Below are 13,219 nucleotides of genomic sequence, written 5' to 3' on the forward strand. Positions count from 1 at the left end.
AAAGGTGGTTTGAAAAGGTAAAAGAAAAAGCAAACAACACCGTCAACACAGCACTTGAGTATTCCTCTCACACTGACTCTCACCTTGGGAACTGAAAGAAAGGAAACCCTGGCAGGGCCCTGAACCAAGGCCCTGGGAGATACATGAACTCACAGGCCCAAGAGCACCAGGGTGGACTCTGGTATAAACACCTCAGCCCCTCACTAACGACAGAACAAACGCCGCTCACCTTAGTTTAGTAAGAAACTAAGTAGCAGGCCAACTGCATACAGCTGGGGAGAGACTGAGGGTGGATGAAAAGAAACCTTAAGGAACAGCCGTTGAGTCCACACTGCAAGGATCACCACCTTCTCCCAATGTAAGCCTAAGTCGCTCAGCCTGCTGGGCAGCCTCACCTCCTCACGGAGGAGCAGGACCCGTGATAGCTATGCAGGCACGTGGGTCTTTAAAATTTCAGGAAGCTGAGACTCCTACAAAGAGGGAACTATTTCACCAAAATGGTGATGGCAAACAAATCCAGTACTTCTATTTTTTTGACAGAGTCCTGCTCTGTCTCCCAAACTGGAGCGTAGTACTGCAATTCCAGCTCACTGCAGCCTCAACCTCCTCAGCTCAAGCAATCCTCCTGCCACAGCCCACAAGTAGATGGGACTACAGGTGCTTACCCATACACCCAGCTAATTTTTCATTTTCTGTAGAGACAGGGGTCTCACTGTGTTGCCCAGGCTGATCTTGAAAGCTCAGACTCCAGTGTGAAATGGGCCCTGGGCTCTGTATTTCCAAAGGCCCCCGCAGGAGAGTCTAACATCCACTCAGGTTTGGGAACAGCAGCATAGACTTCTGTCAGAGAGAACACCGTGTGTACTCCACAGAAAAGGGAAGAATATGTGACACCTCTGAATAAGGGAGTACTTGTTTCGGGACTTATATGAAAATTAGAGACACAAGGCCAGGTGCGGTGGCTCATGCCTGTAATCCCAACACTTTGGGAGGCTGAAGCGGGCAGATCACTTGAGGTTAGGAGTATAAGACCAGCCTGGCCAACATGGTGAAATCCCATCTCTACTGAAAATATAAAAATTAGGCCAGGTTCGGTGGCTCACACCTATAATCCCAGCACACTGGGAGGCCAAGGAGGGTGGATCACAAGGTCAGAAGATCAAGACCATCCTGGCTAACACAGTGAAACCTCATCTCTACTAAAAATACAAAAAAAAATTAGCTGGGCACGGTGGCGCATGCCTGTAATCCCAGCTACTCAGGAGGCTGAGGCAGGAGAATTGCCTGAACCCAGGAGGCGGAGGTTGCGGTGAGCCGAGATCGTGCCATTGCACTCCAGCCTGGGTAACAAGAGCGAAACTCCGTCTCAAAAAAAAAAAATACGAAAAATTAGCTGGCCACGGTGGAACATGCCTGTCATCCCAGCTACTCAGGAGGCCAAGGCAAGAGAATCACTTGAACCTGGTAGGTGGAGGTTGCAGTGAGCCGCGATTGCACCACTGCACTCTAGCCTGGGTGAAAGAGAAAGACTCCGTCTCAAAAACAAACAAACAAAAACAAAAATGAGCCAGGTGTGGTGACAGACACCTGTAACCCCAGCTATAGGGCTGAAGCAGGAAAATCGCTTGAACCCATGAGGCAGAGGTTGCAGTGAGCAGAGATCGTACCACTGCACTCCAGCATGGGCGACAGAGTGAGACTCCATCTCCAAAAAGAAAATAAGGAAAGGCTGGCCACGGTGGCTCACACCTGTAATCCCAACACCTTGGGAGGCTGAGGTGCATGAATCATGAGGTCAGGAGTTTGAGACCAGCCCGACCAACATGGTGAAACCCGTGTCTACTAAAAATACAAAAATTACCTGGGTGTGGTTGGCAGTGCCTCTAATTCCAGCTACCCAGGAGGCTGAAGCAGGAGACGCTTGAACCCAGGAGATGGAGACTGCAGTGAGCCGAGATCGCGCCACTGTACTCCAGCCTGGGCGACAGAATGAGACTCCATCTCAAATTAAAAAAACGCTGTATATTCTGCAAAAAGCAGCAGCCACTTCTGTGTCTCCCCTTTCCTAATTTCCTTTTCTCTTTCTGGGATGGAGTCTCCTTCTGTCTCCCAGGCTGGAGCACAGTGGTGCAATCACAGCTCACTGTGGCCTTAGCTCCCAGTGTCCCAAGTAACTAGGACTACAGGTATGTACCACCACACCTGCCTAGTTTGTTATTGCTGTTGTTTTCAGAGGCAACGAGGCCTCACCATGTTGTCCAGGCTTGATTTCCCTGATTTTCTTATAAAAGACAGCAGGAGGCTCCATCAAGCAAGTGAGATGAAACCAGGGGAAGGGACCAAGACTCCAGCAGGGAGAACCCAGGCCCCCCAGCACACCCAGTAGAAGGTCTGCGGAGGCCACTTGGCAAAGCTCACGGCAAGGTCGTTCACTCTTATGACAGCGTGTCAGGTGGGGACAGCATGGTCCCCATTCCCAAGCCTTCTGGGAGGATCAGGTGCTAGTCAGTAATGGGCAGGTCACTTACCTTGAACCAGTCTGCATATGACTGGAACGCAGAGGGGCCCTCCAGTGCTGCCTGGCGCACGACCAGAAACGCAGTGACCATGTTGTCCATCTGGCAGCTCTCGAATGCCTGGGCCATCAAATGCGCCACCCAGTCTAGTTGAGAACATGACACCGTCACAGCAAGGCAAAGGCGGCCAGCAGAAAGATAACTTGAGTTGTGCTGGGTGAACAGGTATTCCAATAGGAGAATGTGCATGCCCAAACACGAAGTTTTAAAAGATTAGAAGGCAATTACAGCATGTCAAGCAGAAACCGCTAGAGACTTGAATGAACCAGCAGTGCACACTCAGACCTCTCAGAGCAGCCATCAGTGCTCATGGAAGCGTCTGACGAAGACTGTTCCACTGACAGGAGACACTACAGGTTACAGGCAGGCAGGGAAGGGTTTCACTGAGAGGCTCCCCCACGGTCAGCTGGGACTCTGCTGAAAGCAGTACTCAAGTCACACCCCCTCACACACTCTGACCAGCACCACCAGCTCTCATAGAAGCTCACCTTTGAGGAGCTGCTGTGCTTCTGGGACGCAGACGACCAGTGCAGACACAAATGAGAGCACTCGCTGCCAGTTAACCTCCTGCGTTTCCAGAACTTGCTGCAAATGACCAACCAACTCCTCTGCACTCAGCATCACAAAGAGCTGAAAAAACAGCGTCCACTCCTTTCAATGTCAAAGGAAACCAGCATGGGACACAGGACCCCGCACCCGCCTCCCAGCCCCTCCCGCTTCCCCCGGGAAAGGCAGCACACGGAGCTGTGACAACAAACACTGTGGGGTCTCTCCTCTCACAGTGCTCAGCACTCTCCTATCTCGGGCAGGACGGGCTCTGCCCAAGTGACCTAAATGGTGGCCTAGTGAGCGAGGACAGCCACATCTCAGTAGAGATCCCTGAACCTCCCCACGTGCTGTCCATGGCAGGCAGCATGACAAAGACTCAGCAGATCTTAATCCCCACACCACAAGCTCAGCAGCAGGTCTAATACCACCTCTACCCACCCTGCGGTACAATGCAGTAAGCAGCGGGTGCGTCCGCGCAAAGCTCCACTCTCTCTGCATCCGAACAGCATCAGAAGCTGCAGGGGGAGAAACAGACAAAAACTTCAAGTCAGAGATCAAAGGTTGTGGGGTTTTTTTTTGGAAGGGTCTCACCATCACCCAGGCTGGAGTGCGGTGCTCACCACAGCCCCAACCTCCCTGGCTCAAGCAATCCACCTGCCTCAGTCTCCAAAGTAGCAGCAATCACAGACGTGTGCCATCATACCCAGCTACTTTCTTGTATTTTTTTTTATGAGACAGAGTCTCGATCTGTCCCCAGGCAGGAGTTTAATGGCGTGGTCTCAGCTCCCTGCAACTTCTACCTCCTGGGTTCAAGCAATCCTCCTGCCTCAGCCTCCCAAGTAGCTAAGGACTACTGGCGCCTGCCACCACGCCTGGCTAATTTTTGTATTTTTAGTAGAGACGGGATTTTACTGTTTTGGCCAGGCTGGTCTTGAACTCCTGACCTTGTAGATCCACCTGCCTCGGCCTCCCAAAGTGCTGGGATTACAGGGGTAAGCCACTGCTGTTGGCCAAAAACTTGTGATTCAAAGCTTCAGTGTGAAAAAAGATCTTACTATGTATTTTTCCAATTATTAAAGTTCAGCATCTCCCTGTTTGTTGCCTATTTGCTAAGTTATCAATTCTCTGCTTCTTAGGCCCGCTTACTCTAAAGCTTTCTCATAGTCAAGATACGTATTTGCCAATATATCGATCACATTTCAATTTTCCTACTCTTAAACTGTCAATAAACAATTCATGGTGGGAAAGCTGTTCAAAGGAAGCTCAGCTCCGTGCAAGTGCCAATAAACTCCTAAGTACCTCACAGCACCTGTCTGGAGCTGTCCATGCATCCCTTGTCCCCCTCCCAGTTTCCTGCCTGAGCACCTACCCTGGGGATATCCTAGACACAGAAAAAGCTCGACAATCAAAGCGTTCACCTTGGCCTGATTTGTAAGAAACAGTTGGGTAACAGGACACTCAGTCGGCAGACGATGCCTGGACCATCCCATGTGCCACCCAGTCTAGCTGAGAACATGACACAGTCACAGCAAGGCAAAGGCAGCCAGCAGAAGACAATGTGGGTTGTGCTGGGTGATCAGGTGTTCCAGTAGGAGAATGTGCATGGCCACATTTTACAAGACTAGACAGCAATCACAGCATGTCAAGCACAAATCCCTAGAGACTTGACTGAAGCAACTCTGGCCTCTCAGGGCAGAAGCAGTGGGCCCCCAGCATACTCTGTGGAATGTCTGCTGGGAACACTGGGCAAACCTGCATGAGAACGTGCTTATATAACATTTTAAGACAGAATCGTGGCATTTCGAGAACTACGTTTTTAAACAATCTGTTTAGAAAAACACCACTGAAATGTTTCACGTTAAAGGTATTTCTATTTTAGGCTGGGGGCGATGGCTCACGCCGATAATCCCAACACTTTGGGAGGCTGAGGCAGGCGGATCAGGAGTTCCTGAAGTCAGGAGTTCGAGGCCAGCCTGGCCAACAAGGTGAAACCCCATCTCTACTAAAAATACAAAAAATTAACCTGGCATGTGGTGTGTACCTATATTTCCGGCTACTCGGGAAGCTGAGACACACGCATCACCTGAACCTGGGAGGCGGAAGTAGCAGTGAGCCGAGATCACACCACTGCACTCCAGCATGGGCAACAGAGTAAGACTCCCTCTCAAACAAACAAAAAAAGACATTCTTCTGTCCACTCATGATTCTGAATTTTCTTTTTTTTTGAGATGGAGTCTCTGTCACCCCAGCAGTAGTGTAGCAGTGCAATCTCACCTCACTGCATCCTCCACCTCCCAGGTTCAAACAATTCTCCAGCCTCAGCCTCCTGAGCAGCTGGGACTACAGGTGCACGCCACCAGACCCGGCTAATTTTTTTGTATTTTTAGTAGAAACGGGGTTTTACCATATTGGCAAGGATGGTCTTGATCTCTTGACCTCGTGATCCACCCGCCTCAGCTTCCCAAAGTGCTGGGATTACAGATGTGAGCCACCATGCCTGGCCAATTCTGCATTTTCTTGTAAGAATGTGTTTCTTTCAGGTGAAAGGATATTTAGTAACAATCTCAGGCATCTCAGGACCCAATCTCTGGTTGAAAACAGAGACTCGAAAGTGGTCCCAGAGTTCCTGGCATTTCCCATCAGTTACCAAGGCAACAATGAAACAGCATCCCCAAACTGAGTAGTGACAGGGCAGCCTCTGCGCTAGGCCTACCTTTCAGCACGGGGCTGTGGGTGAGTATCTGAGTCAGGGTTTGACCGAAAAACCTCTTCTGAGAATCTGTGGAAATTACACTGCCAAGCGTGTGTCCGCTGAACACGCTGAACCTGCCAATGCAGCAGAAAGAGGGCTGAGAAAAGGGAGGGTGCCCTGCACACCACCCATCAGTCCCAGCACAAAGTGTGCCTCAGGCCCATCCCTCCTTTAAGCAAGGAAGGGGCTTTCTGGGCCAGGCTACTATAACCACAGCCTTGAAACTGAATCCAAGGAGGTGGCATTTCAACCAGAAAGGAGACAAAGCAATGGCAAAACCCATGGAGCAGAGCAGCGGAGGAAGCAGGAGAAAGAAACAGGTTGGGAAGGGCAGGGCGCACCGCACCCTGGAGCAGAGCAGCGGGAGCCCACCGAAGGGGACACCTCCGTGGAACTCTATGAAATGGAACTCCCTCCCCCAAATGCTCATGCCAAGCCTCGAGTGAAGAGCCCACCCTCGGGTCCTCAGCAGCACCCTCTGCAAAATAGAACTCCTTCAAAGGGTCATGCCAAGCCTTACATGCAGAGCCCAGCACACAGGGCCTCAAGCACTGCAGTCACGACAGGGGCTGAGGCCAGCACCATCCATGAGGATGAGGAAGGACTGGAAGGGACTATGGTTTCCTGAGCCACTTGAGTGAGAGAACAGGATGTTCTGGGGTTGAATAGGGTCATGGAGCCAGATGTCAAGAGCACTTGAGGTCTGCTAGCGTCTCACAGCCCAGTAGACCTACAGAGACCACCAGACCAACCCCAGTACCTCTTTCGAGGCTTACAACCTGCAACCAGCAAGGGGCACTATATGCCGATTACCCAGGTAAGAAAATTATTAAGTCCTATCCACTCCAGACCAGTGAGCTGCCCCTGGTCACACACCTGACAAGACGGCATCAGCTATGTGCAGACTCAAGATACTCACACAACAGGGTGGGGACATCATGGAGATGTACTTTTCAGCCCGCTGTCCTTCCACATGGGGCACGGCTTTGGGACACCACAGCCCTCAGTGTGTAAGGGAAGCTGGCCACCCAGACTGTTAGAGGAGGTCCAATTTTAAAGTATTGGCGGGCTGGGTGCGGTGACTCACACCTGTAATCCCAGCACTTTGGGAGGCCAAGGTGGGTGTACTTGAGGTCAGGAGTTTGAGACCAGCCTGACCAATATGGTGAAACACCGTTCCTACTAAAAATACAAAATACAAAATTACAGGCTTTCAGCAGGTGTGGTGGTGCAAGTCTGTAATCCCAGCTACTTGGAAGGGTGAAGCAGGAGCACTGATTGAACCTGGGAGGCAGAGGCTGCAGGGAGGTGCAATTACGCCATTGCATGCCAGCCTGGACAAGAGCGAAACTCCACCTCAAAATTAAATAAAATATTAGCAACTATTTGCAAAAGGTAAAAAGCAGCAGGTCAGTGGTTGTTCTCTGACTCTCAGGCCACCAGTGTAAGTAATCTTATCACCCGGATTATAAAAACACGCACTTCCACAGCCAAGACTAAACTGTATCCCCACAAGGTTCCTCTAGTGAAGCCCCATCTCTCAGTGTCAAGTAATTTGAGGGCCTAGGCAATGAGGTCCTGAAAGTGGGGCCCTCACGATGAGATGACCGCCCTGGTAAGACAGAGGGCTTGCTCTCCCCCTCTCTACCTCGTAAGGACACAGAAAAAGGAGGCCTCCTGAAAGCCAGGAAGAGGGTCCTCACCAGAACCCAACCTTGGTGGCACCCCGACCTCCAACTTCTAGCCTCCACAGCTGTGAGAACACATCTGCACCCACACGCAGTCTCTGGCACTTTGTTACAGCAGCCCAAGCTGATACACACGTAAACATTCAGAAAATCATGCAGTGCTTTATTCACTGTTTCAATAAAAGTACCAAAGTGTACAACCTATTTAATTAAGCAATTAGTCACTGTGAGGGAGGGAAATGAGCAAAACTATCAAAGGATGAAAAGGCTGACGAGGCCTGGAAACGGTGGGGAATTCTGATGGTTTCTGAAGACTTCACTTCAAGGTCCCCCGTCAACATTCGAGGAAAGTAAACCCCAGAGCCCCATTTCCACCAAACCCGAACATCCACCGTCTGCCAAGCCCCTACCCCTCAGCTTTCGCCTCCCCATCTGTAAGGGTAACTGCGCATCTCTACAGAGCCATGGAAAGAAAAGGCAAATAGGGCAAAGCTTAGACTCCTGTGAATCTGAGCAGGACCCGTGGAGGGCAGGTAGAGTTTAAAAGTCCATAGAGGCATGGCTACAGTGTGTTCTAGAAACGTGGGGGGCCCTGAGAGGCAGGGTGAACTCTAGAGCCTGGACGACACCTCGGGAAGGAAGAGCAAGGGGAGACTCCAGACAGGGGAGGAGGTCACCGGGGCACACTGAGTGGGACAAAGCGTTGGTGCAGGACTTCCAGAGGCGAACAGGCTCCTGCAGTGGGGCGCCCCTTCCAACCTCATCCTCATAGGGAAAAGGCTGACTAGAGCACCCCAGGGCTCTCCCAATGTCACCTTCTCCTCACACGTGTTATCATAACTGGCAGAGGAAGTGTGCTCAAGAGTGGGATATCTTGGCTTTTTAACGTAGCAGGAACCGCCCCGCTGCCCTCAGGCAGGCCGCCCTCAGGAACATACCAGCACCTCAAGGTCTTGTGGGTGGAGGACTCCTCCTGTACTCCAGCAGCTAAAGCCTCAAGTGCAACTGATGACAGAGCCAGGAACAGAAAACAGACATCAGCACAGTGACGCTCCACCAGAAACAGTCCCCAGGTGCCTTCAGACAACACATCAATGTCCAACCCCCAACAGGGCCCACATCCATCAAGACTTCTCAGTGCCCTCCCTCAGTGCTACTGCAATCTGTAAGCCTTTAAAGTTAATGAAAACAGAGAGAAAATAAAACGCTTCCCTCGTAACCACAGATTAACATGGTATGCCTTCACAGCTCTGAAAATGAAATCTAAAGCCACGAGGAATTGGAAGCCAGAATAAGAAGTAAAAGGTAAATTCATATGAGATTACAACCAAAACAAGGGCATTCCAGTACCAGGACTCTACAGGGTGAAACATACAGAGGAGAAATACTTCACGTGGAAAGACAGAAAACTGTCAGAACTGTTTAAAAGCAAACTAAGTCATTTACAAACTGGGCCACAAGCAATAAACTTACAAATCAGCATTCTCTGCAGCACATCAACTGCGACCTGTCGGAACAGAGCGTGAGTCACCATCACTTTGTAATTTTCACACAAGAGAATTAACATTTGTTATTCTAAAGTAAAGTAAGGGACTGGGCGTGGTGGCTCACGCCTGTAATCCAAGCACTTTGGAGGCCAAGGCGGGAGGATCACCTGAGGTTGGGAGATCAAGACCAGCCTGACCAACTGGGTGAAATACTGTCTTTAAAAAAAAAAAAATAAAAAATAAATAAAAATAAAGTAAAGTAAGAAACTGACTTACCAAAGAGGCCAACTTTTAAAACTTCCTCGTATACCTAGAAATTATCCCAATACTGAAGGGAACCAGACAGAGAAAAAAGGCCAAACTCTCTGGAATTACTCAGGACTGCTCTGGACACAGCCTGAGGCCGTGAACCTAGGGCTGGGCAGGACACTGACTTTCGAAGGCACAGCGTTTTGCTGAAGTACTTGGTGAAGACAGGAGAACACAGGCCTTGATTCTGGGCTGTGGAACTAAAGCCTTTCACCCTCAACACCTCCGGAGCCAGGAGATGGAGAGAAGGTATCGCTGCCCATTTCCCTTCTTACACCTTCTGGATTTAAAGCATACTACTACACAGGGAGCAACTCATGGCAACAATAAAACAGGCTTCCTCAAAGCCCACAGACTGCAGTATAGGCAAAATGGGAGCCCTGGCTCAGGAACATCCGAAAGGGAATGAAAATGTGGGAGGTACCCAAGGCAATCTACAGATTCAATGCAATCTCTATCAAAATACCACTAATATTCTTCACAGAAATAGAAAATAGATTCTAAAATTCACATGGAACCAAAAAAAGAATACAGATAACCAAAGCAATCCTGAGTGAAAAGGACAAAGCTGTAGACATCACATTGCCTGACGTCAAAATATATTACAAAGCTATAGAAATGAAAACAGCACGATGCTGATGTAAACACACAGACCAAAGAAACAGAACAGAGAATCCAGAAATAAATCCGTAACTTTATAGTCAACTCACTGCTTTTCTTAATTTTTTTTTTGAGGAGTCTTGCTCTGTCACCCATGCTGGAATGCAACAGTGGGATCTTGGCTCACAGCAACCTCCACCTCCTGGGTTTAAGTGATTCTTCTGCCTCAGCCTCCTAAGTAGCTGGGACTACAGGTGTGTGCCACTACACCCAGCTAATTTTTTATATTTTTAGTACAGACAGGGTTTCACCATGCTGGCCAGGTTGGTCTCAAACTCCTGACCTCAGGTAATCCACCCACCTTGGCCTCCCAAAATGCTGGGTTTACAGGCATGAGCCACCATGCCTGGCCACAGCCAGCTCATTTTAGACAAAAATTTCAAAAGGATACGTGAGGGAAGGAACAGACCGTCCAAAAAAGTGGAAAATGGTGTTGGGAGGCCGGGCACAGTGGCTCCAGCTTGTAATCCCAGCACTTTGAAGGGTCAAGGCAGGCGGATCACCTGAGTTCAGGAGTTTGAGACCACCATAGCCAATATGACGAAACATCATCTCTACTAAAAATACAAAAAAATTATCCAGGCGTGGTGGCAGGCGCCTGTATTCCCAGCTACCCGGGAGGCTGAGGGCAGGAGGATCACTTCATCCTGGGAGGTGGAGGTTGCAGTGAGCCAAAATCGAGCCACTGCAACTCAGCCTGGGTGGCAGAGCAACACTCTGTCTCCAAAAAAATTAACTAAGTGCTGGGAAAACTGGTAATCTATATAGAGAACGAAACAGAACCCACATCTCTCACTATATACGACAATCAACTCAAAACGGATAAAGACTTACATTAAGTCCCAAAACTATGAAATGACAAGGAGAAACGTAGGGGTAACACTTCAGGACACTGCTCTGAGCAAAGATTTTAGGGCTAAGACCTCATAGGCACAGGCAAAAAAAAAAAGACAAATGGGACCATACTAAACTAAAAAGGACTGGGTGCAGTGGCTCGTGCCTGTAATCCCAGCACTTTGGGAGGCCGAGGCGGGCAGATCACAAGTCAGGAGTTCGTGATCATCCTGACCAAAATGGTGAAATCCCATCTCTACTAAAAATAAAGAATTAGCTGGGCATGATATATACACACAATGGAATGCTATTCAGCTTTGATGGAGTCTCATGTTGCCCAGGCTGGAGCGCAGGGATACATTCTCGTCACAGTGCAACCTCCACCTCCAAGGTTAAAGTGATTCTCCTGCCTCCTTGCCTGTAGCTGGGACTACAAGCATGCACCACCACAGCTGGCTAATTTTTTTGTATTTTTAGTAGAGGGTGGTTTCACCACGTTGGTTTGGCAGGTCTTGAACTCCTGATCTCAGGGGATCCACCTGCCTTGGCCTCCTGAAGTGATGGGATCACAGGCGTGAGCCACTGAGTCCAGCCTCAGCAAATTTTTTTTTAAGTAAAATTCTGTCATTCACAGCAAAAGGAATGGAACCTGAAGGCCATTATATTAGGTGAAATGAGCCAGGCACAAAAGGGCAAATATTGCGTGTTATATCACTCATATGAGGGAGTTAGACAGAGGGTCTTGGCCAGGCGCGGTGGCTCACGCCTGTAATTCCAGCACTTTGGGAGGCCAAGGCAGGCGGATCACGAGCTCAAGAGATTGAGACCATCCTGGCCAACATGGTGAAACCCTGTCTCTACTAAAAATACAAAAAAATTTAGCCAGGACTGGTGGTAGATGCCTGTAGTCCCAGCTACTCAGGAGGCTGAGGCAAGAAGAATTGCTTGAAACCGGAAAACAGAAGTTGCAGTGAGCCGGAATCGTGCCACTGCACTCCAGCCTGCCGACAGAACAAGAAAGACTCCATCTACCAAAAAAAAAAAAAAAAAAAAAAAAGTGGATCTTGTGGAGGTAGAGAGTGGAATGAGACACACCAGAGATGGGACGTGTATATGGGGTGGGGGAAGGAAGAGTTGGTTAACGGGTACAAACACACAGTTAGAAGAAGTTCTAATGTTCCATAGCAGAGCAATGTGGCAATAGGTAACAATGCGTATTACAGGCCGGGCGCGGTTGCTCACGCCTGTAATCCAAGCACTTTGGAGGCCACGGCAGGCGGATCACCGGAGGTCGGGAGTTCCAGACCAGTCTGACCAACATGGTGAAACCCGTCTTTCTTTATTTTTTTTTTTGAGACGGAGTTTTGCTCTTGTTACCCAGGCTGGAGTGCAATGGCGCGATCTTGGCTCACTGCAACCTCCACCTCCTGGGTTCAGGCAATTCTCCCGCCTCAGCCTCCTGAGTAGCTGGGATTACAGGCACATGCCTCCATGCCCAGCTAATTTTTTGTATTTTTAGTAGAGACGGGGTTTCACCATGTTGACCAGGATGGTCTTGATCTCTTGACTTCGTGATCCACCCGCCTCGGCCTCCCAAAGTGCTGGGATTACAGGCGTGAGCCACCACGCCCGGTTGAAACCCGTCTTTATAAAAAAAAAAGAAAAAGAAAAAAAAAAAAAACGTATATTACAAAAAAAACTGGAGTGTTTGAAACGTTGCCAACACACAGAAATGATAAATACTCGAGGTGATGGATACTCTAAACACCCTCACTTGGTCATTACACGTTCTATGCACAACAAGTATTACATGTACCCATAGATACACACAAATAACACGTTCTAATGAGGAAATACATAGACACAGCTGAACACTGGGGTAAGGACTGCTCTTTAGGATGCAGCCTATTTTCAGGAGGTCAATTCTCCAAACTCTTCACTTTCTTTTTCCTCCTACCTGGGACACTTTTTCAGGCTCCACAGTTCTTCTCAGATCTGAGTTTTTCTGAAATCCCCTCAAAACAAACATTTGCACAAAATCTGAAAAACCACAAAACCAAAGCATTTATATATATATCATGGTCTCCACGCAACTGTGAATCGCACAGACCATCTACTTCAGAGGGGTGGGTGTGCATATGGCTTGGGCCAACCAGGACACCTGTGAGCTGCTCCTAACCTGAGGGGAACCCTGCACAGGCACACAGGCATTCACCAAACCCAACCAATCAGAACCCTTAGATGACCCAGATTTTTCCTCTTGCAATTCTATTTGAAAGGGAAATACTTATAATGAATCAAGTTTATAGTAAGCATTTTTTTCTTTTTTTTTTAGAGACGGAATCTCACTCTGTTGCCCAGGCT

The 13,219-nt window shown here is 49.0% G+C and overlaps 1 protein-coding gene across 50 annotated transcripts in view; it reads right to left on the reverse strand.

Moving 5' to 3' along the window:
* FANCA (FA complementation group A) overlaps positions 1 to 13,219 on the reverse strand; it is an 80,523-nt gene that overhangs the window by 51,440 nt on the left and 15,864 nt on the right. For 41 of the 50 annotated variants that reach the window (XR_013530331.1, XR_013530328.1, XR_013530320.1 and 38 more), the window contains 7 exons: positions 12,813 to 12,895; positions 9,039 to 9,072; positions 8,504 to 8,570; positions 5,839 to 5,951; positions 3,564 to 3,640; positions 3,065 to 3,206; positions 2,529 to 2,662 (listed from right to left, as the gene is read on the reverse strand). Coding sequence is in view for 34 of the 50 variants with exons in the window: in XM_078358033.1 (XP_078214159.1) it covers positions 2,529 to 2,662; positions 3,065 to 3,206; positions 3,564 to 3,640; positions 5,839 to 5,951; positions 8,504 to 8,570; positions 9,039 to 9,072; positions 12,813 to 12,895 (650 nt within the window). In the remaining 16 variants the exon portion in view is untranslated. The remainder of the gene's footprint in view (positions 1 to 2,528; positions 2,663 to 3,064; positions 3,207 to 3,563; positions 3,641 to 5,838; positions 5,952 to 8,503; positions 8,571 to 9,038; positions 9,073 to 12,812; positions 12,896 to 13,219) is intronic. The other 9 variants (XR_013530329.1, XR_013530327.1, XM_078358037.1 and 6 more) reach the window with 2 other exon arrangements.

Source organism: Callithrix jacchus, chromosome 20 (genome assembly GCF_049354715.1).
Source record: "Callithrix jacchus isolate 240 chromosome 20, calJac240_pri, whole genome shotgun sequence".
Taxonomy (NCBI): Eukaryota; Metazoa; Chordata; class Mammalia; order Primates; family Cebidae; genus Callithrix; species Callithrix jacchus.